Source organism: Marmota marmota, unplaced genomic scaffold (genome assembly GCF_001458135.2).
Source record: "Marmota marmota marmota unplaced genomic scaffold, marMar, whole genome shotgun sequence".
Classification (NCBI taxonomy): Eukaryota; Metazoa; Chordata; class Mammalia; order Rodentia; family Sciuridae; genus Marmota; species Marmota marmota.
Window position 1 is genome coordinate 87,845 of NW_026000138.1, and position 27,011 is coordinate 114,855.

General features: G+C 50.4%; 1 protein-coding gene across 1 annotated transcript in view; it reads right to left on the reverse strand.

Moving 5' to 3' along the window:
- Positions 1 to 27,011, reverse strand: part of LOC107156336 (transmembrane protein 132B-like) — a 223,127-nt gene that overhangs the window by 55,714 nt on the left and 140,402 nt on the right. The window contains exon 3 of the mRNA XM_048785489.1: positions 24,268 to 24,411. Within this exon, the coding sequence (XP_048641446.1) occupies positions 24,268 to 24,411 (144 nt within the window). The remainder of the gene's footprint in view (positions 1 to 24,267; positions 24,412 to 27,011) is intronic.

Here is a 27,011-nt window from a genome sequence, read left to right on the forward strand (position 1 = left end):
TCCTTGGCCCTGGGATGCTCTTCTTCCAGCCCTGCCCCCGGGGACATCAGGTGGTGCCACTGTTGTGGGTAGGATCCTCTCCCTAATCAGTTCGACTGTCCCCTCCCAGCCTCCCAGAGGGCAGCACGGGAGCCTCTCTGAGCTCACCCTTCCTGTTTCCCCAGATGCCTGCAGGGCTCTAGCCAGACTAGACGCCACACTCTGGGCAGAACGGCATGAAGCCCAGGGAGCTGCAGAAGCTGCCCTGACTGATATAGAAACCAGGCTGGGGGGCAGCTCAGGGATAGAGCCCCTGCCTAGCATGCACTGTGTCCTGGGTTTGATCCCCAGGGAGGAAGAAGGACAGTCAAGGGACCCCAGATTGCAGCCCCCTATTCCCACTCTGAGCACCGAGCTCACTTTTTAACAAAATTAGAAGATATGGCAGTAGAATTAAAAAGACACCCAAATTGGAAAGAAAAACTCAAGTCAAGCAAAATCAGGAGGAAGAAACGACAACCTTGAGGGGAAACCAACAGGTCTCGGAGAAGAGCTTGAGGCGGGAGCTGGGAGACTCATCTCCCACGGCTCCTCCCGCCCCTCAGCTCCTGTTGTTCTCTGCTCCTGCAACCTGGCCATCAGAGCAGGGAACAAAACCCCTCGAGTCCCCAAAGGAGCATGAACTTCAGAAGGACTTACTGCAGAAAGGCAGAGGAGTCGTCCAGGGACCATCCCACCTACACTGCCTGCAGGAGGAGCAGAGGGGCCCTGGTCCCAGATGCAGAAGGTGCCTGGCCTCCAGGGCTGGGAGAAAAGCGACCACAAAGAGAACAGAGGAGGTGGTTTTCAGAGAAGGGCTCCAGCCCAAAGAGAGTGACAGTTTTAAATAAAAATTGGAAACATGCAATTTGCTGCAGAAAAAATTATAAATAAATTTTTAAAAGCTCAGAGATGAGGTGGATGGGCATTTCTGCAGCGCCTTTGAGTACCAGCCTTTGAGGATATAAGGACCAATGAGCCACCGTCTTTGCCTCCAGGGAGCACAGAGCAAGTGGGGGGACACATCAATAATTAAAATACAAAGGAGGTGAGAGGGCACCGTGGAAGTGAGAGGGGCGTAGAAATGTTCACAGTAGAGTTGACAAGTCGATTTCAGAACAAATAGAAAGCTTTGCCTTCATCTGCCCTCAGGGTTGACAGCTCCGCCTGTTGCAAAACCCACAGTGCAGAAAAGACCTCCAGACCCCTCTCCCAGAAAATGTCCCCTGCAGCCCCCCACCCCCACCCCTCAGAGCCTTCTTGCAGAGCGACATTTTTAGACATTCCCTGGGAATAGTTTTGGAAGCTCAAGAAAAAATGCACAATTAGGAGCACACAGCTGGTGATCAATAAATGCAGGTTTAACTGAAGGGGTCTGGGGACTTGCCCTGCCCCTCTTCCCAAGAAGCGATCTCACTTTGACACCCAGAAGCACATTCGGATCCTCCTCACCTGCATCCGTCCTGCACGAGATGCTCTGACGGCTGCCAGCAACCCTGGAGGTCAGAGTGGCTTTCAAATAGGCATTTATTTCTCGTGCCCAGCAGGGACAGGCTGGGCGCCCTCCTCAGAGGGCCACCACTGCAGCCACAGGCTGAATTCAGCCTGCTACCTGTTGCTGTCACTACCCTGGTACTAACTCGGCCCCACCCTCTCTGACTGCAGTTATGCCCTGAGCAGGTGCCAGGGGACAGGGCTCGCAGGCCAAGGTGTTTACTACCTGGCCCTTCACAGAAAGAGTCATCTCTGGTGCACGCCGTCATCCTGGAGAGGAGTTCTAGAAAGTTCCAAAGCAGTAATGAATGCCTTGGTGTGAGAGCAACACCCACTCACAACTCTGCCCAGAAATTGCCACGTGGCTTCCCCCAGCCCAGGGGTGGGTGAGTTTGCAGGAGCCTCCGCACACGCCCTCTGACCCGCTCCCCCTGTATCTAAGGAGGCCAAAGCCCCTAGAACAGCCGGCCCCGGAGAGCCAAGATGGTGACCTGGTCCAGAGCCTTCTCAGGAAGGGAAAGGAGGAAGGAGGGGGCACAGACGTCCAGGGGAGGGAGAACACGCCTGCCTTCCTGGGCCGAGTGTTTCTTCCTCGTTCAAACCTCCAGATTGCCAACGTCCCCTGCCTGCAAGTCCGATTTACTTCAGTCACTGAGCGCAAGCTGGGACCCCCACAATGCCCCTTGGGACGAGCTTCTTCCTGGCCAGCTCTCTGTCCCTGGACCAGCCTCGGTGCCAAGGCAGCACCACCTCTGTTCCATGGCTCTCACCTTCTGCTCCTCCTGCCCTTGCTCTCCCCCAGCCAGGTCTATCCAGTTTCCCCCCCCCCAGCCCCGTTGTTCCCAGCACGGAAATACACAGTGGCCTCCGGGCTCCTGACCCCCGGCCCCCAATTAGGAATGGCTCCAGAACTCCCTTGGCTCTCAATGGCCGTTTGTTGCCTTCGATTAGCTCAAAGTGCTCGTTTCTTCTCTTACTACAGAAGGAACCTCCTGTTTAGACCTTCTAGGGTCTTGGAGGGTGAGGTGCGTTTAAGTTTTGAATGAGTCCAATTCGGCGAAGGCTCATTTTGAGTTCTACATGTGAAGGTCTCTAATCAGCTTCTCAGGGAGCGGGGAGGGAGGAGAAGAACCAGCGCTCGGCACAGGGGCCCTCACTTCCCAGCCTCAAGCTATTTATCGATTTCTGCCGTGATCAACAAGGGCCCCCCTGGCTCGTTGAAGAGGCGGCGGCGGAGACGGCGCTCAGAGCAGAGTCGGTGACGGGAGCGCCCAGAACGCAGCACTTTCTGTCTCCTCGAAACTCTATTTATAAATGTTTTCCTAAGGGACAAATAAGCAGATTTCTGGATGACAGAAATGTTTTCTCTTAAGCTTTCAGCAAAATATTTGCTTTCACAGCTCTGGCTTTGCAAATGCCCGTGTGAAAGGCTGGAACAAGGGCACAGGCCGGGCTCCAGGCTGGCCCTGGATTCCCAAGGACAGGGAGGCTCCTTCCGGTCACTTTCACTCCCAGTGGACAGCAGGGAGTGACCAGAAACACCACACACTGGCACGCACATGTGCACGCTCGCGCACTCTCCTCAACTACAGGCCGTGTGGGCACATGGTGCAGAACTGAGCCCAGGGAAGGTGCAGGAGCCCCACACACATATTCCCATTTCCCCCTGTGAGTCTGTTTCGTGGCCACACCCAAGCCAGGCTGCAGCACCTCTGAACGGTAAAGTCGTAGTGATGATAACACGGCTCCCAGCTTCTGAAAACAGAAACTCAGCATTCACGACAGGTCCTCGTCTGCGTGGGTGGGTCGGAGCCAGGCCCCCAGCCTCTGGTAAAACCAGCCCTACTTGAAAGCGCCATTCAGCCCTCCAGGGCCATGTGCAGAAGCAGGACAATAGTAAATGCAACAGGACAAGAGACGGCTTCTGTTGGGCCTGGCCCTGTTCCTAGGGTAGGGGATTAGGACAAGCTGCCCAAACAGTAATTAACAAGGCAGGGACAATCCAAAAGGGCGCTGTGATTGGAGGTGGCACTGTGACAAGAAGAGTCGGCACACACCAGGCTGAGAATTCCTGCATTCTCTGGGGTTGGTGACAGTCATCCGTCTCCCACAAAATGGCAGTTTAACAAGCTCATGGGCATTTGGAATCGCCAGGAGTAGAACGTGGACAAGGAGCACTCTACAAAGTCCCCTTCCAACCTGCATGGGCACACACCTGTCCCTGCGGAATCCTGTATCATTTCAAAACTAACAGACTAGTTGTCATTTGAGAAATGCCCATGCTAAAGGATTCTAGTGATTTTGGGGGGTGAGGCTCGTTTTCAATATATAATTTACATAAAAGTCAAAGGTCTTAAGTAACGCTGATGATGAGTCTCTCCAACAATTAAATTTCCTCATGATAGATCATAGACGCGTGAGAGCAGGAAGAGAATTTGGAGAGTTTGGGTTAATCCTTTTTTAGAGGAAGAAGAAGAAATTGAGCCCAGAGACCAAATGTGCAGAAACATACACACAGCCAGCAGAGGGCAGCCAAGAGCCCCCTTCCCTACTGCTCTCTCCTGGCCCCTGGCTGACAGTTCTTGGAATCTTGAAGAAAAATGGGAAAGAAGACAGAGAGGAGAGATGATGGGAAAACGCAAGTCCTCCTTGCAGTCTACAAAAAAGTCACCGACATGCTCATTTAAAACTCATACCATAGGAAACACGATGGAATGAAACAGACATCATTACCCTGAGTACACATACGAAAACACAAATGGTGTAACTCTACTTTGTATTCAACCAGAGACATGAAAAAACGTGCTCTATTTGTGTAATATGAATTGAATTGCATTCTGCTGTCATATATAACTAATTAGAATAAGTAAAATTTAAAAATTTTTTTTAAAAAAATCTCATACCATAAACCAGGCACATGCCTGTAATTCCAGCAACTCAGGAGGCTGAGGCAGGAGGATTGCAAGTTCAAGGCTAGCCCCAGCAACTTAGCAAGGGCCTAAGCAACTCCTTGAAACCCTGTCTCCGAATAATAAATAAAAAGTGTTGGGGGATGTGGCTCAGTGATTGAGAACCCCTGGGTTCAAGCCCTGGCATCAAAAAAAAAAAAAAACAGAAACAAAAATAGCCCTCATACCATAAAATTTAAAAGTCCATATAGTGAATAGAAAAACTAAAGTGAATGACTAGAAAAGCTAGAGTGTTGGATTTTGTGTGACAGACACAGCCACGCACGGTTGAGGAGGGAGACGCATCCTGACAGGCCCCCATCAAGTGTGCTACTGAGTGAACCTACTGAGTGACCCACAGACCCAGCCCTGTGGCCCTGGCACACTTGGCTTTTCACCACCAGGACAGACGCAACAGGATTCCTCCTTGGAGGAGGAAGGTCTATTTTGGCTCATGATTTTAGAGGTCTCAGCCCCAGGGCAGCCAGTTCCACCACTCTGGGCCCCCATAACATGCTGCATCGTTTGGGAAGGATGTGGCACAGGAGAGCTGCTCAGCTCATGGTGGCCAGGAAGCAGAGGAAGGGCCAGGAACAAGATAACCTCCTCCAGTTTCCCCCACCTCCCAACAGTGCCGTCAGCTGTGAGTCCCTCCATGATTAATCTACAATGGCTTCCCAGTCCCCACCTCTGGACCCCAAGCCTTCACCACGGGATTCTCTGAGGGGCACTTCTTCATGCCCACAGGAGACAGTAGCATACGCCATTGCGTTGGCTGCACCGTCATTACAGGGCACACAGCTGGGTATAAAAACAGGAATGACTGCAAGTCACCAAGGGGAAAGAAAACCATAGGGTTATTTTTTATAGTTAAAAATATTCCTCCTTTTGGAGGCTGAGGCAGGAGGGTTGCAAGCTCAAAGCTACTCTCAGCAACTTAGCAAGACCCTGACCCCTTCAAATAAAATAAAAGGGGCTGGGATGTGGCTCAGTGATTAACCACCCCTAGGTTCAGACCCTGATTAAAAAAAAAATTCCCCCTAAGAGCATTACAAGGCAAGATGGCTAAATGGTCAGTTCTACCAAACATTTAAGGGAAAACGATAATGCCAATTCTTTTCAAATTCTTCTAGAAAGTGAAAGAGACGTTAACCCTTTCTTGTTGGTTTTATAAGGCAACAATGCCCTGATAACAAGACCACACAAAGACACAAAAATAGAAAAAAAAGTAAAAGACCAAGGTCTCTCATTCACATAAGCACAGAAAACCTTAACAAAATGTTAACAAAGAGAACCTATTGAGGGGGCTGGGGTTGTGGCTCAGTGGCAGAGCGCTTGCCTAGCATGTGCGAGGCACTGGGTTCGATTCTCAGCACCACATATAAATAAATAAATAAAGATCTATCAACAACTTAAATGTATTATACATATAAAAAAATTTTTTTTAAAAGAGAAACTACTGATCAATAAGTAGAATCGTAAATTATAATCAAATAGGTGAGTTTCAGGAATTCAAGGTTCATTTAACATGTAAAACCAATCAGTGAACTTCACCATAATAACAGCTTAAAAAGTTTAAACAATGATTTCAAAAAGTGAAAAGAAAAAAATTGACACAATTCGATATGAAAATTCCTCTCAGCAAAGAAAGAATTGAAGGAAACTTTCTCAGTTTCATGAAACATGCACACGCAGCAGCTAACACAGGTCTTGTGGGGAAAGGCCATGTACCCTCCCACTTCAGTACACAAATTCACTGGAGATCCCAAAAATAGGGACGAAAAATAAGCTGTCTGTTTCTGTAAGAAAATCAATGGTTGTTTATGTAGAAAACTTTTTAAAAAGTTGAAGTATTAGTAAAATCACAGAACACAAGGTCAATATAAAAACATAAACTCTTTGTAAATTAGCAATTAAATATTAAATAATAATACCATCTGCAACAGAACTGAAAAATGAAAAACAGGAATGCTTAGGGGTAGATTTAAGAAAATTTGTAAAAATTTTTATCCTAAAAACTCAAAATCACTGCTAAGCAGATTTTAAGAGACCTCCCTAAACTGATAGGCATAACATATTCATAGGTCATAACAATCAACATTACTATTACATACATTAGTTCTCCCCAAAAGTAAACTATAGGTACAATGTAACCCAAATCAAAATCTCAGAGGGTTTTTTAAATACAAAATAATAAATATAAACCAAAATTTATATGAAAATCCAAAGACAGCAGCAAAACAATGTTGAAAGAGAAGGTGAGATCGGAAGCTCTTCCACTACTCAGTGTCAAGAAAACCAAGATAGTGTGGACCCGAGGCACGTACAACTTATTAACTAGAAAATAATCCACCTGATTCATTTAATGGTCGACTTTTGAACAGATATTCCCCTCTTCCCCCAAAACACAGATACACGAACAACAAATGAACACAGGAGAAGGCATTCCACATGTTTAGTTGTCATGGAAATGGAAAAGTAACTAAAGCCACCGCGAGACCCTTCTCTATGATTGGCAGTGGCCAAAACCAGACTGACAACACCACAGGACACGGGGACGAGCACCACTGGACCTCTCCTGTGGCCCTGGAAGAAGCGCAATGGCACGGATCGCAGGTGCACTGTTGTGGTTTGGGTCTGGAATATTCCCCTGAAGTCCCATGTGCCTGAAGGCTCAGCCCCCAGTGCAGCAATGTCAGAGGTGGGGCTTTTAGGACATGACTGGATCATGAGGACTCTGACTGCCTCAGTGGATTAATCCACTTGATGAGCTGATCATCTGAATGGAGTATGGCGGGTAGGTTCTAGTCAGAGGAAGCAGGTCACCACAGGGCGCACCCTAAGAGGATGGCCTTGTCTCATGCCTGGCCCCCATCCCTCTCTCTCTTCCCAGCGGCCATGAGTTGAGCAGTCTTTCTCTGCGACACCCGCCACCATGATGTTCTGTCTCACCTCAGGCCCAGAGCAATGGCGCCAGCTGATCACGGACTGAAACCTCTGAAACTGTGAGCCAAAGTAAACCTTTGCTCCTCTAAGTAGTTTGGGTCAGGCATTTAGTCACAGCAACTAAAAGCTGACTAACAAATACACTTTCCATAGGGTCCAGGAATCCTGCTCCATGGTAATTACCCAAAGAAAATGCAAACCTACATCCACACCATAGTGAGGCATGAATGTCCACAGCCACTTGCAAGTGGAAACAACCTAAATGACCATGAACCGAGGAACAGAGAAGTGTCTGTGTGCTGGAATGCTACTGGGGTGGGGAGGCGGAGATCAAGTAGGAACCTCCAAGCCCCGTGCTGCTGGGCAAAAGAGGCCAGACACACCTCTGCATCTGCATGACACTCCAGGTGAGAAGCCACCTGCAAACAGGGCTGGGAAACGTTGTCAGGAGGCAGCTCCAGGAAACACCAGATATCATGGCGGTATTCTGATCTGAATTGTAGTGGTGATTAGTCGGGTGAATACATCTGTCAAAACTCATCAGAATGAACCTTTTAAATGGATGTGTCTTATTGTATCCAAATCACACCTCAAATTTTTTTTATTTTTTAAAAAAATCAGCCACAGAAGAAGAAAAATTACCATAAAGTAAAAACAGTTCGATTGACATTGACTTCTCCACAGAAACAACATGAGCCAGAAGACAGGGCCGTGATGTATTCAGAGTGCTGGAGGAAATGACTGCCAACTTAGATCTCGACTGCCAGGAGAAGGGCTCTGCCAGAATAAAATGAAACAAAGGCACTTCCAGACCAACAGAACCTGGTCTCATGTTCCTACAGCAGGCACCGCTGAGCAGAATCCTATAGAGGGAAGGACAGGGAGCCCAGAGGGTGACGAGAACACAGGAGGGACAAAACTAGAAGAAAAGGCAGATGCCTAGGTAAAATGAGTGGCATTAATCTCCGAAGACCCTGAGAGAGAGCGTTGCCTGCACAACACCGCACATAACTGGGGCACTCGATATATGGAATCAATATGTTATAAGGAATTATCAGGAAATATGCTGACTATTAATATTAGACTTTGGTAAATAAAAGTGATATGTCAAATTCTCTAGAGAAGCCATGGAAGCAATCATAAAAAAAAAAAGTGCATGGTTTTGGAGCTAATTGAGAATATTTTATCCCATCCTTTCCCTTTCTCAATACAAAAGAAAGGAACACAGGACGGGAATGATCAAGGTAAAACTCATAGTAATCATAGATTTAAACACAAATATATTGGTAATCACATTAAATGTAAATTGACAAAATATGCCAAATAATAGACAAAGATTGACAGGCCAGCAAAAAGTATCAAAATAAAAAACACAGACATATCCAAAGATATCAGACACACAGGTTGCAATTAAGAGTTTGAAAAAAACATTCATGCCATGTTAACATTAAGTGACCAAAAGAAAAACGATGGAACATAGCTACTTCAAAGTAGATTCTAAAGCAAAAAGCACAAACCAAAATAAAGAGGGTCACTTCAAAGTGACAAAGGCACAGTCACCCTGATCCACGCAGTACAGGAGGATTTACTGGTGAGGAGTACAGTAAACCACACCCCCTGCCGCTCTCCTGTCCCTGCTGTTAATCAGCTGCATGGAGCTAAACAGGCCATGACTTTGTGCCTCGGTTTTCATGCGTCTGCAAACTGGGCAGAGTGACCCCTGCCTTGGTGGCTTCCCAAGGCTGGCACAAGAGCTGACTGAGGTCCTTCACATTTGGTGACAATGAGTGACTCCGACTGGGGAGGAAAAGGAAAAATATATATGGATGTCTCTTACTTAAGGAAAACTTCCCAGCAAACCTGAAATGTAGTTTTAAGCTTTGTGGATTTTTTTTAAAAAGAGGTAAGAAGGGGCTAAAGGACTTTCCCAAAATTAGCAAAGTACAGAGATGCAATCCAAAGCCACGTTTCTCTTACTCTTAGGCTCTGCTTAAGCCCCGCTCCTCCTTAATGAACATCAAGTCAGGCTTTCTAAGTGGGTACTCTGTAGGCCATTCGATCTTGTTACCTTTCTAAGGTTCCAAAGTTCACACCTTAATATGTAAATAGCTCATAAAAATCAACAAAAAATACTGTGATGTCATAGGCAATAATAACTAACATTCATTGAGCACTTGCTGTTTACAGACCTGTGATATAAGTGCATATTTTGAATCCCCTCCTCTAGCCTCACAAGTTGATAGGTTATAGTCTGTCTGATTGGGAATTTGACAAGAAAATTTTAATATAATAATTATTGACCAAATTTTATCGAGGTAAAATTAAAAAATTAAAAAAAAAAAAACACAGAATAGTACCCTGGATCTGATGGAGAGCACCGAAGAAAGAAGCCCACTGGCTGGGGACTGAGGAGCCCTCTCTAACACTGGAGTTTAGACCCTACTGGAGAAAGAGAGTTCTCCGCTCCTGGAAGGCAGAGCAGGAGGCCCAGCCTAGAGCTGGCCAGGGATCAGCAGGCAGAGCTGGATCAGATTGTGAAGAGCACCCACCAGCAGGGGGCAGTGGCCTGAGTGTGAGAGGCCCAGGTGCAGGTGGCCAAGGCTGATTGCTCCTGTGATGGTCAGGGAATTGGAGTCCTCTAGCTAGTGGGGCATCTCGAGTCCTGGACATGCAGTGTCTGCCCGGGAGGGCCCAGGAGGAAGGTTCCCTGCTCTGGCCAGGACTCTGCCCTGGGATCACACAGCCAGGGCTCAGAGCCGGGTGCTCACGGTCAAGAAGCAAGCTGAGCCCAGCGCCTCATCCCCCAGCAGGCGTGGACGGGCGAGTTTGGGGGCTGAGAGGCAACACGTTTACGACTGGCAAGAGCAGGCAGCAGGGGTTCTGTGCCCGGTCCCTGGTCAATGTCAGTTAGAGGCAGATATGCAGAGCCCGCCTCCTCCCCCATAGGCTACAAACTGGAGACTCGAAAAGATCACTCCAGAGGGCGAAAGGCAAGCGGAAAAACCCTCGAAGGTTTTGGTCCCATCAGGAGAAAAGAAATGCAGAAAACATGGAGCACACTTTACGCTTATCAAATAGGCAAAATGTAAAGATGATCCCATCCAGGCACGTGAGAGTGGACAAAATGAGCAGGCCAGACCCTTCTTGCTGGTGCAGAGCATCAGTCAGGATTCCAGGAAGAAACAGAATCTGCCACCAGCTGCGGGTACGGGCGGGTGGGTGGGCGGGCGCTGGATGCCACAGGATGTCTGGCCAAGGATTGCTTCTGTGATGGTGGCAAACCCAGAGCCCACGGCACGGGTAGCAGGCTGGTGACCACAGTAGAATTCCTTCCTCCCAGACCCAGCTCTGGTCTCAAGCCTTGGGTGGTCGGCATGAGGTTACACACCAGGTGCTCTGATTTTTTCTAATTAATTAATTTATTTGTTCTAATTAGTGATACATGACAGCAGAATGCATTTCGGTTCATAGTGCACAAACAGCAAAGTTTCTCATGTCTCTGAGTGTATACAAAGTAGAGTCGCACCATTCACATCTTCATACGTGTACTTAGGGTCAGGACGTCAGGCTCATTCCACCACCTTTCCTACTCCCATGCCCCCTCCCCACCTCTCCCTCCCACTTGCCCTATCTAAAGTTCCTCCTTTCCTCCCATGACCCACCACCACTCCATTATAGATTAGCATCCATTTATCAGAGAAAACATTCAGGCTTTGATTTTGGGGGGATAGGTTAACTTCACTTAGCATGATTTTCTCCAACTCCATGCATTTAACTGCAAATGCCATGTGTAATATTCCTTTGTGCATATCTACCACAGCTTCTTTATCCATTCACCTGCTGAAGGGAATCTAGGTTGGTTCTACAGCTTAGCTATTGTGAATTGTGCTGCTATAAACATTGATGTGGCTGTGTCCCTATGGTGTGCTGTTTTTAAGTCCTTTGGGTATAGACTGAGGAGTGGGATAGCTGGGTCAAATGGTGGTTTCATTCCCAGTTTTCCAAGGAATCTCCATACTGCTTTCCAGATTTGTTGCACAAATTTTCAGTCCCACTAGTAATGTAAGAGTGTACCTTTTTCCCCACATCCTCGCCAACACTGTTGTTTGTCTTCATAACAGCTGCCATTCTGACTGGCATGAGATGAAATCTTAGTGTAGTTTTGATTTGCATTTCTAATTGCTAGGGATACTGAGCATTTTTTGAATGTTTGTTGATTGATTGTATATCACCTTCTGAGAAGCATCTGTTCAGTTCCTTGGCCCATTTATTGATTGGGTTGGATCCCATCAGCCCCACCAGATTCCCCAAGACAGCCTCTTTCCTGAACGTCAACTGACTGGGAACATGACCACACCCACAGTGTTCCCCACAGCAAAACCCACATCCCCTCTGAGTCACTTCCCAATGCAGGTGGCAAGCCTTAAAAATACCAGCTCACGGCACCACAGCACCTGGAGTTGCGTCTGAAAGACAAGGGTCCGCATGTTGACTAGAATGACAGACGTTGGCAGGCAGCCTGAGGGCTCCAATGGGAAGGTGAAGTGAACTATGTAACATCCTATGAACAACTGGGGTGTGATGAATATGAAGCCCTCCTCCCCTCCCCTCCAAAAAAAGCAGGGGAGAAAACTGTGGAGAATGTAAAAAAAAAAATGAGAGAATAAGGACACTGAGTGGGGGCTATAGAAAAAAGGTGGCTGTGGGTTTTCCCGGTTTTTCAATTTTTCAACCGCGACTTTGCATTACTTTTCAAATCACAGAGTAAAATAAACCACGTGGTTCCATGCAAATGGCAAAGCATGAATTTAAAAAGTGAGATATCACTCCAGTGGTTCACGGAGTCGTGTCAGGTCGTGGATCCCAAGTCTGTCATGTGCCGAGGAGCCCTCTGCGTCTTCAAGGGAAAGGAAGAGCAGGAGGGTCACAGAGGACATGGCCCTCAGCCAACACATACCTAATAGATGCCACTGCCCAACCATGGGGAAGGCAACGGGAACAAACCACGGGGACGGGCTCCTCCCCCAAGCCCTGCCCTTCCCGGTCTAGCTCAATTTCTGGGGCACAAGTGCCTTCTATATCATTGTCACTAAGGCACCAGGGAAAACAAACAGGATAAAGTCTACCATTGTTAACAGATTTTTTAAAAAACAGAAAAACATTTTTCTTAGAGTTTCAATGGGTTATTTAGCTTCTCTGGCATCTGTTGACAGTGAGAAATGGAAGCACCATAGCTGTAAATCTGCTTTGGTTATAAATGTTTAATTACAATGTTTCCATTTCAATTTAAGATAAATGCGCTTTCTATCTTGAGAAGGAAGAAAACAGACTGAAAACCAACCCCCGTAGCAAGGCTTGGTCCCGGGCTCCCTGGAGCCCTCCTGAGGCAGGGAATCTTGAGAAGGAAGAAAACAGACTGAAAACCAACCCCCGTATCGAGGCTTGGTCCCGGGCTCCCTGGAGCCCTCCTGAGGCAGGGAATCCAATCGTGTGACTTGCCGGAATCTTGCAGAGGGAGATAAATACTTCAGTCACTTAAAATTAAGGTCTTTGTGGCCAGAGCGGGGTTACATCCAGTCCTTGTCATCTGCAGGCTGTGGGACCACAGGCAGCTCATTCCTTGTGACACAGGGCAGGGACTGATGCCTACTCTGGGTTTGCTGTGGGGTTGGAGGGGTAGTCTTGTATGGTGCTCAGTGCCTCGGGACAGGGTAGGCCCTTAGTAGATGATAAAGGAAGACGTTCTGGTCAGAATAAGGAGGATAGCCAATGAGAGACTCTCCTCCCTTAAGCTGGGCCCTGGGGAGGTGTGCTTTCCTTTATGTGTAAGGTCCCAGTGTGCCCTGCACGTGGAGTTGAGTTTTGGACACATAGCAATGCCTTTCTTTTCTGGAGACTTGATTTTAATCTTGACAAATTCACGACCCTGGTTCATAGGTAGCATCCAAATTCGTGATCTCTGAGCATTGCTGACAGGAAACCACAGCAGCTCTCTGCGTCTCTGGTCCAGACACCGCCCGCCTGTGTCCCCAGAGGCAGAAACAGCCCGTGGACAGCAGATTTCACAGCCCTCCTCTCTCCTGGACACCTTCTAAACCTCCTGTCTTTTCCACTCCTCAATAAATCATGGCCCAGGCCTCTGGCAAAGCTATTACTTTATTTCTTTTTGCCTTTGAAACAGGTAAAAGTAGATTCTAAAAGCATTTCCAGGGAGAAAAATAGAATATACCTTGAAATTCTCTTTGAGGACCCAATTTCATTTCCCTAATGGCATATTTTTGTTTATGTTATTGTTTTTTTAAATAAGGTTTAGAGGAAAATTCTTTTAAAAGTGCTACATTTGGATTTGAGTCTTTGGGGTGCTACCTGCCGGGGAAGAAACTGTCAAAGAAGAGGGTTCAGGAGGGTGAAATGCTTTGTGTTTTGCGCATCTTTTCATCTCCCCGGGAGCCTGTTCCAGGAAAGATTCTGTCTCCACGAGGGCAGCTGGGTACCTTCAAGCCCCAGGCCACGCCTGCCTCTAGGACAGCCCCTTCACCTGAACTGGGTGAGTCCCCTCCTCATCCCCAGGGCTGCTCCTGGCACCCTACGGGGTGAGACCCAGGCAGGCTTCCTCACAGGCTCAGACTCACCTGATTTGCATTTAGAAAGAAACTCTGGAAATCTAAGCCCTTTTACCAGCTCATTAAGTTCTTCATGGCATCTCCTCCCTGTGTATTTGTCATAGGTACTCAGGTCTATTCCTAGTGGGTGTTCTGCACTGTTTCTTTCAACACGGAGACCTTTTGCTTGCGTATCAATCACGGGACATTCTTCACTGTTAGAGAGAAACGCTCCCTCGTCCACCTCCCCGCCCCTTCGGATACAGACATGGACACTAATGATATTAATTCAGTCCATTAATTCAGTTGATTCTTAGGGGCCATTTATCCTGTGCCAGATGATGTTGCAAGCATTTTGCATAAATAACATCCTTAAACCCCACAACCACCCTATTGGACAAGTACAAAATGCCCCCTGTTTTAAAGTGGAGGAAGCTGAGGCAAGAGGAGTTTCAATAACTTCTTCAAGGTCACAGAGGTCATAAGTGTTGATATCAAGAAATGCTTTTATCCTAGAAGAAAAATTCTACCGTGTACTTAATAATAAAAGTCAACTAGTTCCCAACCCGAGGTTGTTTTTTGGGGGAGGCCGTTAGAGACCAGAGAGGACTGTGTCAGCCAGAGCCTGGCCAAGCAGCCATCAGCTCCCGTGGTCCTGGCCATCTGGGGCTCAAAATCGCCAGTTTTTCAGTTTATCCAGAAATGTCCAAAATGTATATTTTTTAAGTTAAATCTGATATACATTTATCCAGAAATGTCCAAAATGTATATTTTTTAAGTCAAATCTGATATACATTTAAATGTCGGCCCAAAAAAAAATAAATAAAAAGAAAACTCAACAAATCAAATAAAATTGGTTTATGGGTTGCCAATTTGACATGGAGGAAATGCCCACAGAGCCAATGGTAAGCCCTAGCCTGCATATTGAAGCAGTTCAGGGGACCTGGTGGCTAACTTAAAGTAAACATTTCTCTGCTTTGCAACTATGCAATCAAGGAGGAGATGGAGGGTACTAGTCCCTTTATTACTGGAAAATAATAAGGCCCTAATGAGTCACTCCACATCCGAAGGCATCGAATTCATCATCATTGGTTTCGTTTTTGAAAGTGATTAAATATCGCTTTCCTCCCCTTTACAGCAAGATCCGAGTGGCAGCCAATCCATCAGCTTCTCTCCAATATTTAACTATGGCATTTTGCATCCATTATTCCCTACTTGAGTCACTCTTTTTAAAAAGGGGAATAACTTAATTCTGCCTCTTGACAGCAAAGAGATTAAGTGGCATGAGTGCTTCTCCACGAAGCTCAACGGCAGACCCAAAGTACCAACCAGAAGAGCACCCAAGACACATGAGGCCACCCTCGGGGAACCCTTGTTTCCCAAAGTTAAGAGACTTTTTATCCTCAAACACAATTTGCCAACTGATGCAACCACTTTGGGGACCAGTTTGGCAGGAGATGGAAAGTTGAAGGTGTATAAACCCAAGGACAGGGTAGCTCCCTGCGTGGTCCAGACCCCAGGGCTTGGGCTGGTCCTCTGTAACCCCAAGCCCCTGGAGCTTCAGGACACAGTAGCTTCCCTCACTGCTCTGGGCTGTGATGCCCTCTATTCTGTGCTGATCTATTCCTTTCTTGGACACCTTCATTAATGGTTTGCAACCCTCCATTTAAAATTCACTGCTCACTAGAGAAACTAGTGCAAATTTTTAAGATTTCACATACAAAAGTGGGCACTAAAATCTATAAAAGCAAAAGTTTTAAATAGCATCATCCATCAATGGAAGAAGAGGTCAGTGGTGGAATGTCCACATGTGGAGTATTACACGGCACAGGGACGGAAGAAGGAGGGAGCCCTACCAGCCACAGGGATTTCTTTGGGAAATGCTGCATTGGGCAAGAGACAATGTGCAGAATGATTCTTATAGCACCATCTATTTATATAAAGTCAGAAAACATGCCAAGTACACTATCTATGGAAAGGCACCTATGCAGTAAAAGCTCATAAATATTCATAAAACCAATAAACACAAAATTCAGCATTGTGGTTAACTAAGGAGAGAGGAAGGAGAATGCGCCAGGAAGAGCTTTGGTTTTGCTTTTATTTTTAAGCTCTGCAGCAAATTGGGGGTCATATTAAACCGTGACGAAGCTGCGTGGTAAGTGGGTGTGTGTTACAATATTATCCACATTTTTAAGTGGCTTGAAATGAATGATTCATGGGATTTAAGAAGAAAAGGAGAAGGAGCCACCTTGTCCACTTAGGAGAAAGCAAAGAGCTGGTGGCCTCAGCCCCGCACTTCCCCACGTAGCCCAGACTCCACACACACTGGCTCAGGGATCTCCTGGTAGTTGGCCTCTAGCAGTCAGTGTGAGTTCAGTCAGCTGCAACAAAGACCTGCCCAGAGCAGGTAGAGGAAGGGAAGTTTACTGGGGGCTACAGTTTCAGAGGCCTCTGTCCACAGGCGTCCCCCCGCAGGCAGCCACCCTGGGCGGATGGAGGCAAGGCCACGGCGTCCTGTGTAAGGTGCTGTCTGAGCCTCTCTCCCACCTAGAAGCTCACAGTCAAGTTCCATCAGCTGGGCAGCTTGACTCTTGGAAACTGCACCCACCGTAATCACCAACCTAGCACATTCTAGAGAGGACGCTGGCTTGAAGGTCACAATCCTCCTGGTGCCCAGAGAGGACACTTGCATTGCAGAATGCTTGCATTTTCTCTTGGGGAGATGTTTCTGAAACTCAGAGGAGAAGGACCACCAGAGCCATGGCAGCCACAGTGCCACCTGTGGTCCTGCCACCGTCTGCAGACAGGGAGGGGACAGTGGAAGGAGAGGCAGCATATGAGTCTCCCGGGCGGCCACAGCAAAGCCGAAGCTCTGGAGGCTGGAAGGTCAAAGTCAAGCATCAGCACCATCTCTCCAGAGGGCAGGAGCGGGGCTGTGCCAGCCCGATGGTCACTGGCGCTCCTCAGGGCTCCTGGGCTGGTGGGTGTGCCACTCTCATCTCTGCCATGGGCTTCTCACGGGGTTCTGCCTGTGCCCAGGTCCCCATCCCCCTTGCTTTAAAGACACCAATCCTATTGGAAAAGGTCCCCCTCCCTCTGATGTGACCTCAACTTAGTTACAATGTGACAACCTCGGTTCAAGAACCTGTGGCCATGTCCCCTGTGTGGCAGGAAGGACTTGCAATGTGAATGACGGGAATCTGAGGGGGGGAGCGGGCAGCCTCAGAGGCAGAGAAGACAAGGAGCCAGGATGTCCCCAGGAGCTGCTGGAGGTGATGAGTCTGCCAACCACTGATTTTAGCCCAGAGAAACTAACTTTAGACTTCCGCCTCCCAGAAATGCAAACGAATAAATCTGCACTGTCCAAAGCCACCATGTGGTAATCTGTCCCATCAGCAACAGGAACCGGATACTCCCACCACACGTGTGTTTGATACTTGATTTGCACAACCCCCTTCCAAGGAACACAATGCACAGAAAAGGAAAAAAGAGAGTCTCGCTGGTGACCTCGTGTGTGGCAAGAGAAAAGCGAGCTGGGCCCAGGCCGCAGACAGACACGGGACCATCGCCGTCTGCCCCAGCATTGTTCCAGGAAGACAGTCAGCTGAGACCTCAGCATCCCAGATAGCCAGAGCATTTGAAGGAGGGACGATGGAAAGGTCATTCCAGAAACAAAGGCTTGGAGTGCAAGCCCAGGAGCCTCCTTGCTGAAGAGTCTGGTGTTGCCTGAGGGTCACCATCTCACTAGGCAAAGGCCCTGACCAGAGACTGGGTCCTCGCTCAACTCTACCCTTTGAAACTAATGAAGGCAATGGTCATTTTCAAGGCCAGATCTAAATCCTGTAACCCTACAATTTTAAAAAATAAAAATAAATTAAAAATAAAAAAACATACTTCAAAGACCCAAGCAGAGCCGTGGGGGCTGGTTCTGAAGTTGCCTGGCAGAACCTCCCAGGGGGAGCCCACAGCACCCTCAGAAGACAGAGGGGTCTGCCCTGCACTCCTTGGAGTAAGATACGCACACCAAGCAGACGCCTCCGCCCTTGGCCTTGCCCTTGGCCTTGGCCGAGTTGACCTTTCACTCAGAAGTGCTTTTCCCATATTTCCAGGCCAAATGTATAACTATGGAAGCTGTTTGTGGGGAGCAGATGGGGAAGAAAAATAGCCCTTACAAACGTGGAGGCTGACCAGAGCCGAGTGAGGGTGAAGTGTGCAGCACTGGCATCCACCACCCCGGCCAACACCCAGCCAGCCGCCTCCTGCCCAGCCCATACCTCAGGGTGAGGCACCGGCTGCTGCTAAGGCCTGAACTTCTGTCAAGTATGCCAAGTGGGACATCAGCAGTGAACTTGAGAACACCTGAGCTCCCAGCGGGCCAAGGTAAGACTCACGTCCACAGCCCGCCCCCTAGCGGGGCAGCAGGCCTTGGCCGCCGTGGCCTCATCCTAACATCAACCACAGCCAGCGAAGCCCCTCGGCCTGGCCCTCTCCTCTGGGTGCTTGCCTTACCAGGGCCGCTCCCTCGGGGGCTCTAGGACACAGGTCCCCTCCCCTCTCCAGCCTGGCCCCACCCTCCTGCAAGCTCTGCTCTTCAGGGAAGCACCCTGGGCCACCCTGCTTGAACAGGAGTCTCCCAGTGACGCTGTCGCTTTCCCTGCTTGGCTCTGTTGTTCCAGGTTTATCACCACCAGACACACAGTGTGCCCCTCTCTCTCACGCTGCGCCCCGCAGGTGAACAGGACGCCAGGTACAGAGACGACCCTCAGGAGACAGAGCTCTGGGCCCCCTGGCTTGTCTCTGTGCTGCCCGGGGCCACCCACCAAGCCACTACACCTTCCTGTGGGGCCTTTGCACCTGCTCCTCCTCTGCTTAGATGGTCTTCCTCAAAGCTCTTCATGGCTAACTGTCCCCTCCCCGTCTTGGAGCTGACCATACTCCCTCTCCCTGCCCAACTCTCTCTTGGAGCCTCCCCACTCTCATGCCCTCCATCACATTGAGCTCTGGGACCTCCCATCCCCTTCCACAGAGCCCTAGAGGAAGGAACCAGCCCTGTGACGTCACATCCTGAGGGCCAACACTTCCCCTGCAGCCCCAGAACCTGTGCTGCCGGATCGGAGGGCCCCTCAGGGCCAGAAGCCTTCTGTCCTCATGCACCCCAGTCTCTCACTAGCTAGTGTGTGTCGGACTCGGAGCTGGGACCCAGCCCCAAGAGAAACCCAGCCCCTCTGTCCCCAGGGCTCGGAATAGCTGCAATTAGCACCAGAAGTTAAGTAGGGTCACCAGAACCCCAAAGACGGCTCCCCACCCCCTCCGTGGGGCAGCCCAACTGGACAAGTCAAATCAAGTGTCCCTTCCAAAGACACGGGTCCCTTCTCCTGGGTGTGCTTCCTCTCGTCTCCTGCAAAGGTGTGGGCAGCGCTGGCAGAGTCTGAGCCCACGGAGAGCTGCCAGGCCCAGAGGACCTTCCGCAGGACACTGGAGGGCTGGGCAGAGGCGGCCACTCAGAAGCTGTTCCTATCAGAGATGGCACCAGGTCTGGGACAGGTCTCATGGTTGTGTGACAGACTTAGCTCATGGCACACACATCCTGATGGCATGAGAGGGTGACATCACGACACGCCAACAGTGCACACAATCAGTGTCAAAGGGATAAACAGACACATGGACAATGGGAAGCAATGACTTAAGGAGAGGCAACAGCACAGCTGTCCTGTGACCCAGTGTCCTTGACCACCTGCGAGGTGGCCGAGGGCTTCACAGAACCCCCCAGCTGCAGACCTGTGGGGACAGACCCCGGTTTCCCCAGTTCCTCTTCTGCCTAAGAAAGGGAACCATGAGAGTCAACCCCTGTGGCGGAAGTGACACCTACCCTGGGGAGAAAGGTCACGTGGGACTCCCAGGTGCGGGGGGCCTCAGAGGGGCTCTGCTCTGCTCTTTCACAAAGACCTGACCATGCAGGAGACCAGCCCGGCTTGCGAAGGCCCAGCTGTCCGTCACCTGGAACAATGTCACCAACATCTGGAATTCAGGGAGGCCACCAAACTCCACCCAAACGCTGACTTGAGGCCTCGCTCCTCTTTGCCCCACTGGCCTCTCTTTCTGAGAATTACGAGACACAGGGAACTCGTGTTCCCTCTAGAGCACCCCAGGAACTGGCAGCTGGCGAAGCTGAGCCAGTGAGCCTAACGTGCAGATGGACATTGTTTGCACACACAGGTGAGCATGTCTACACGCGTCCACTACCCAAAGGTCAGCAATGGCCACTGCTGATCATGGGCTGGGGTGACTTGAGACTCCCCATTCTACTTGGCTGTGTTTTTTAGGTTTTCCACGATCGCACACCGGTTGCGTTTGGCCTAAGAGCTCTTCTGTTACTCCTGCAGAAACCCACCAGTTGCTGCCCCCCACCCGTTAGGAAAAGAGGGAGTGTTTGAAAGCACTTTGTTTTTTTCTTTTCTTCTGAGATCTGATCCTTTGGGGGTAGGAGAAGGGTCCTCCTCTCACAGGAGAATTTCTAGAGAAATTAAAACAAACCTCCTGAGAGGGGGGCACCTAAGGCAGGTGCTCCCAAGACCCACCCATTTGGTTCTTGAAATCTGGTGTCGACTTCTGTGGTGATGCTGCTCGGAGATGGCCAAGTGCTCCCACAGAGATGGCCAAGTGCTCCCACAGAGATGGCCAAGTGCTCCCACAGGGAGATGGCCAGGTACTCCCACGGCGATGGCCAAGTGCTCCCACAGAGATGGCCAAGTGCTCCCACAGCAATCGCCCCTGTGAACTTGAGCCTGTGTTTCTAGATCCACCGCCTTCAAACCCCAGCATCGCTAAGCACGAAATACCTTCACCTGCTTCCGGTGCTTCATGTCCACACCCCCACAGTGCTCAGCCGGCCACCTGGGAGCGTCTCTCTGAAGGGCCAGTGCCTGTGAACCCTGGGTCCAAGAGTTCTGTGCTCAGACTGCAGAGTTTCTGACTGCATCCAGGAGATCCATCAGGCTCTTGACAAGTCCCCAAGCTGCAGTGACAAAGGTCACAGACCTGATGGCCTGAAGCAACAGACACATTCTTCCAAAGTCAAATGCCTGCAGGGCCATGCTCCCTCCCAGGGCTCCAGGGGACAATCTGGTCTTGCCTGCTCCAGCTGGCTCCAGGTGCTCCTCAGCTTCCTTGCTTGTGGCCGAATCCGAATCCGCTGTCTCTGCATCTCCCTGTGTCTCCTGGGGGCTCAGGACCTACCTTATAGCCCACATCAGCCACCTCTGCAAAGGCCCTTCAAACAAGATCAGGCTCAAGTGTTCCAGAGGTGAGAATGTGGCCGTGTCTTTGGAGGGGCCTCTGTAGCCTGGTCCCCGTGCTAGATGGCCGCTGGCACTGTGGGCATTGCTGTTGCTGAGCATTCCATCCAGTGGGACAGAGAGCTGCGGGATGGGGACACGCGGAGGGGCCCCTGGGTGTGCGTCTGCAGAGCCTTGGCCAGTGGTCAAGGCAGGCCCCAGGGTCAACGGCTTTGGCCAACACTGGCTCTGGGACCTTGAGAGTAGCTGAACTGGGCCTTGACTCACATCCGTCAAGTGGGAATAAGGACAGGGTCCACTTCAGACTCTCAGGTTTCTAATTTTTGAAATGTTGTTCTCCCGAAAGATTTTTAAAATGATGCCTGGCTCCTGATATGTTTTTTGTTTAGTTATATAATATAAAACATATGATTATAAAATGTATGATTTTATGTGTGTGTGTGTGTGTGTGTGTCTATACGTGTGTGGGAGATTTTTCAACAAAATCTTTACATAAAATAAGGGATGGAGGACAGAGTCCCACAAGATGGTCCTGAAGACAGCCCAACCTTCCATGTGACTTCACTTCTCAGTGACCCTGGAACAGAGGGAGAGGAGAAGCTCAAACAAACGGCAGCGAGGGGGCAGTGTGAACTGGTGAGGACCACTGACAGCTGCCCCTTTTCCCAGCTTGGGTGTGAACTGTAAGGCCACCGGGAGACTCGGCCGGATTCCTGCCCCGTGACCCATGACGCAGTGGCCGTCCTGATCAGTGCTGTGCTTTGATTCCATGGCCAGTGGTTAAATATCACCAAAAAGCACTGGGCTCATCAAAGTGACTGACAGGTGGCCCTCCCCTGCTCATTAGTGATTGCCCCACTTTGGATCTGGGCTGGCGCTGATGGGGTGGGGGCCTATGGGACCTCAGAGGAGGCTCTAGGTCACGGGGTGTGGCCTTGAGGGACGCAGCATGAAGCCAGCTCCCTCCTCTTCCTCCCTCTTTCAGGCCAGGGGTGGGTGGATACCTGCTCTGCCCCACACTACCTGCCATGGGGCACTCCCTCACCACAAGCCAAAACCTTGGCCACGGTCTGAGTCCTCCTGGCCCCGAAGTCTCAAGCATTTGTTCCAGTGATGGAAGCCAGGGGACTGTCACCATGTCTGGGGCAGAGTAGCAAAGACCCCAGAGGCATGGATTCCAGATTTCCCAACGTGGTCGCGCTTCCTGGTGCTCGTTGGCTTTGAGCTCGGCTGCACCCTGAGCAGGGCGCCAGCCCGGGGCAACGGGGCCTGCCCTCTGCAGGAAGCCTGGGCTTTGTGTCCCTGTTCCCTGTGGACGGCAGAGCCGCCCTCTGCCCGACCACAGTGCTTAGAAGAGGAGGGCTCTCTCCTGTGGCTCCTGGTGGCTCAGCTCCTGAGCTCTGGGTCCCGGCAGCCAGACAAGGTAGGGAAGCACTCGTCCCCACTGGCCCGTGGCACATGGCTTCCTTGCAGAGAGCCATTCCCTCCATCTCATTCCCTTGGCTTCAGCTTATCTGTTCTGAACATTTTCAAATTTGCTTATTTTTCTAATCTTTTCTCCCCTCTTTTGGCAACACTACCCTTTATCTCTGGTTTCATCTCTATTACTCAAACTGCCTCACGAGGCGTCTTCATTAAAATATTTTAAATTAAGACCTGCACTGCCCCCCGCTGAGCACAGCGGGCTCCCCACACGACACAGTCTAGTTCTTATCACGGAATTTCAGGCCGTTTGTACATTATATTCTGTTAAAGACTCAGTGCCACTCAAGGCTGTCACAACCTAGGGATCACAGCTTCCTGTGGGACGCTGCGCGGGCTATAGTCACATATTCTCTGTTCGCAGAAAGCTCCGTCCAGGGCCGTGTTTCACACCTCATTTGATATCAGAGACCAACAAAAGGCACAAAAGAAGCAATTATTTATTTAAATTATGGAATGGATTCTAGAGGGATATTAGATAAGCATAAATTGTCACACCACAGCCACAGATCCCTGCCCTTCCTCAGCCAGAGGAGGTCAGGCTGTCCCTGTGAGCAGGGGCAGGGCCAGGAGCCGTCAATCATGCAGCTCCTCTCAGTGTGCTAAGAAGTGCAGTCTGCTCTCAGGAAACAGCACAGTGGCCGCCACTCCTGTGCCTGTGGACCTCAAAGTGTCTAAAGGTCAGAGAAGAAAGGAAAGAAAACAGGTGGTGGCAATGCAGGGTGGCAGGCAGGTGCCCGAGGGGTTCATGAGCCCAGCTGAGGAGCTGGCACCTCACCCAGGTGAGGCCTAAGCCGAGGGGGTCACAATCAGGTGGGCTGCACACCTGGTCAGTTATTAACCTGAAAAACCACCGGAGACGCGTGCTCCTCACACAGGAGGGGGCAGGGGCCATGACAGCAGGGAAGGGGTCCTGCCACCCACCAGGGGTCCCGATGCAAGACCATCAGCGAGGACCTCTCTGCTGCCCAGGTGAGCGCAGCCGGCCTACCTGAGGCTGGCGCCCCAGCTGGAGAAGAGAGGCTGCTGGCCGGCAGCGCCAGTGACCAGCTTAAGACCAAAGCCATGCGCCAGTGCACGGTGTGTCATCGGCAAAATGACTCTCTTTAGGCAGTCAGGAACAATGGCCCAACGCTGGAGCCGCCTCGGGCTGCTCATAGACGCCCACTTTCCTCTGGCCCTGACATCAGTGCTGCTTTCCCACGACATTTCTGACCCCTGGTCACAGATAACAACAATGTGACCTCAGACTAACACCACACTCTGCACTGTGACAATGCGAACTCGGTGGCTCTGGGGACCATCCACCTCATTAGGCTTTTGAGCATGAAAAGCAAGAGGACCAAGCTCGGCCCGAGCGCCCATCAGAAGCCCGCTGCTGGACTGGAGGAGCTACATCTGTCTGGACGCCATATCCCGCCCTGGGTTCCCCACGGTCCCCAGCCCCGCCACGGCACTGGGCCTCGGGCCTCTGGCACTCACCTGCCCTGGGTGTCCGGGTGGCCCACGCAGGCCAGGGTGGCTGTCGTCTGGGTGCTGCCGTGGTCCACCTCCTCCTGCACCGCCCACTGGTCCTCGTTGCTGATTCTCACAGCCGTGATCTTCACACCAGCTGCCGCCTTAATTCTGTGAGGTGGGAACGACACGTATGAGAAACCATCCCGCTGACTCCGCAGGCCACCACGCCCAGGCCCGTCGCAGGACAGTGTGGGCAGTACTGTCCTCTGCCCAGGAGACAGGAGGAGCACTGTGAGTGGCTCTCCTTGGAAAACGAAGTGTCCTTCCTGCCACCAGGATTGACGGGGTGTGACAGGCACATGGGGGAGGTGGATGGACTCTGCCCCTCACCTGTAGGTGGGGAGGAGTTGCCGTGGGCTGGGGAAGGCCAGGCGCTGCCCTGTCAGGGACCCAGGAGGCCACTGCACTGAGCACACCATGATGGGAAATGGCCAGCGCTGGACTCTCGGGCGCTGAGCAAACTCCATGCTCAGCAGGAGGATGGGCAGGTCTGCCTGGCACCCCAGGTGTGTGCTCAGTCCACCAGCAAGAACCCAGGCCCAGGGGCTGAGGAAAGGGGAGAGTCCACAGCCTGGGCTGTCTTTCCCACGTCCCCACCCCTGACTGACCCTCGTGGCACTGCTGATGGGACCTGCTCCTGTGTAGCAGTGGGGACTCCAGGAGCCGCCTGGATGCATGGACAGGTCTGGAGAGCCGTCAGGATGCAGGCACACCAACTGGGCATGGAGGCCAGCGGTGCCTGGCCATGCGGCTGACCCCTGCTTCCCAGAGACCTGAGACCCCAGGGGAATGCCCAGCGAGGCTCTCCCAGGCTTTCCCATGATCACACAAAAGGAATGCCAAAGGCAGAGACAGCCCATGTGCAGGAGTCAGAGGAGTGCCAGCAAAGACGGGCACAGGGAGGCCACGCCCAGCACTGCTGGGACCTGGAGAGCCAAGATCCCTCAAGATTAATCATCAGACCTCTCACCATCTAAGGTGCTGCTGGTTACAGTAAGATGAGCAAAAGTGAAAAGACAACAAACAGGGATGGGAGGAATTACCTACAGATCATCTGTCTGATAAGGTCTACTATCCAGAATATGCAAAGAGCTCTTTCAAATCAACAACAAAAAGACAAATCACACAATTACAAAATAGGCAAAGGTCTTAACTAGACAGTTCTCCAAGGAAGACATACAAATGGCCAACACATGCACGACACAGTGCTCAGCCTCGTTAGTCACTGGGAAATGCAAATCAAGACCACAGTGAGGCACCACTCCATGCTCACTCACTGGCTAAAATACGACAGAAAAGAGTCGGCAGGGACATGGAAAAATCGGGTCCTCACGTGCTGCTGGTGGGGATGTAAAGGGCGCAGCTGCTCTGGAAATGGTTTGCCAATTTCTCGAAAGGTTAACCTAGCATCACTCTGGGACCCACATATGCTTTCCCTCGTGTGGAAACTAGAAAGCAAAAAGGAGAAAAAATCTAGGAGGGTCTCATGAAAATAGATGAGACACGGGAAGAGGAGGGGACAGGGGGGCGGGGAGGGCAAGGGCAGGCGCTGGGGAAGGAGTTGACCAAATGATGTTTGCGTACTTACAGACACCTGGCAAGAGAGCCCCTAATCCGTCTAACAACAACTTTTTTTAAAAATGGCTGCAGGCCCCAGCAATCCAACTCCTAGGCTGATGCTCCAATGAATGGAAAACAGGAACTCAGAAAAATACTCAGACATGCGCACAACAGCACGGGGGATTTTCTTGTTTGGGTTTTTTGTTTCATTTTGTTGTGTTTTGGTACCAATGATTGAACCCAGGGGCACTTAACCCCTGAGCCACATCCCCACCCTTTTTAAAATTTTATTTAGAGACAGGGGTTGCTGAGTTGCTTAGGCTGGCTTTGAACTTGCCATCCTCCTCCTTCTCCTCCCGAGCCACTGGGATTACAGGTGTGCGCCACTGTGCCTAGCTGGTACTGTTTATAATGTGCACGGGTGGCAAGAACTCCAATGCCCGTAGACTGTTGAGTGGGAACCTAAACATGGTCTATTCATGACCTTGGAGTATTACTGAGCCATAATAAGGGCTGGAGGAAGAGGTGTGCTACAATGATGCCCCTCGAAAACACTATCCCGAGTGTGGGAATGTGAGCACATTGGATGGTTTCACTCATATCAGAGCATCCAGAAGGTGAATCGTAGAGACAGAATGCAGATCGGTGGTTTCCGGGGCTGGGAACAGCGGGGGAGTGGGGAGGGACTGCATAGCTGGTGGGTACCAAATTTCTTTTGGGGTGATGTGCTAAGGGCCACTGAATTGTTGGATTTGATATTGTTAATTTTATGTTATATGAATTCTATCTCAATTTTTAAAAAAGAAAAAAGTGTGGGGTGGGAGGCAGGTAAATGACGCATCATGATTCCCTGTGGCTGAAACTTTTAAATATTTTTAAAAGGATTTGTCAAAATCATAACCCCTGTGAGGCCCATGCAAGGAATCCTCTGGTGGCAGGATTTGAGGCATTGAGCGATGGGACATGGGCTGGCACGAAGTCCTTGCTGTTGCCTGCCCCGGGAGCCCTGGCAGTGGGCCTGGGGACTCAGGCTGCCTCTCTCACTAACACAAAAGAAAATGTGGCTGCCCTCCCTCCTGCTGTCCCCTTCCTGCTGCCCCCCTCCTACCGCCCCCCTCCCGCTGCCCACCCTGCTGTCCTCCCTCCCG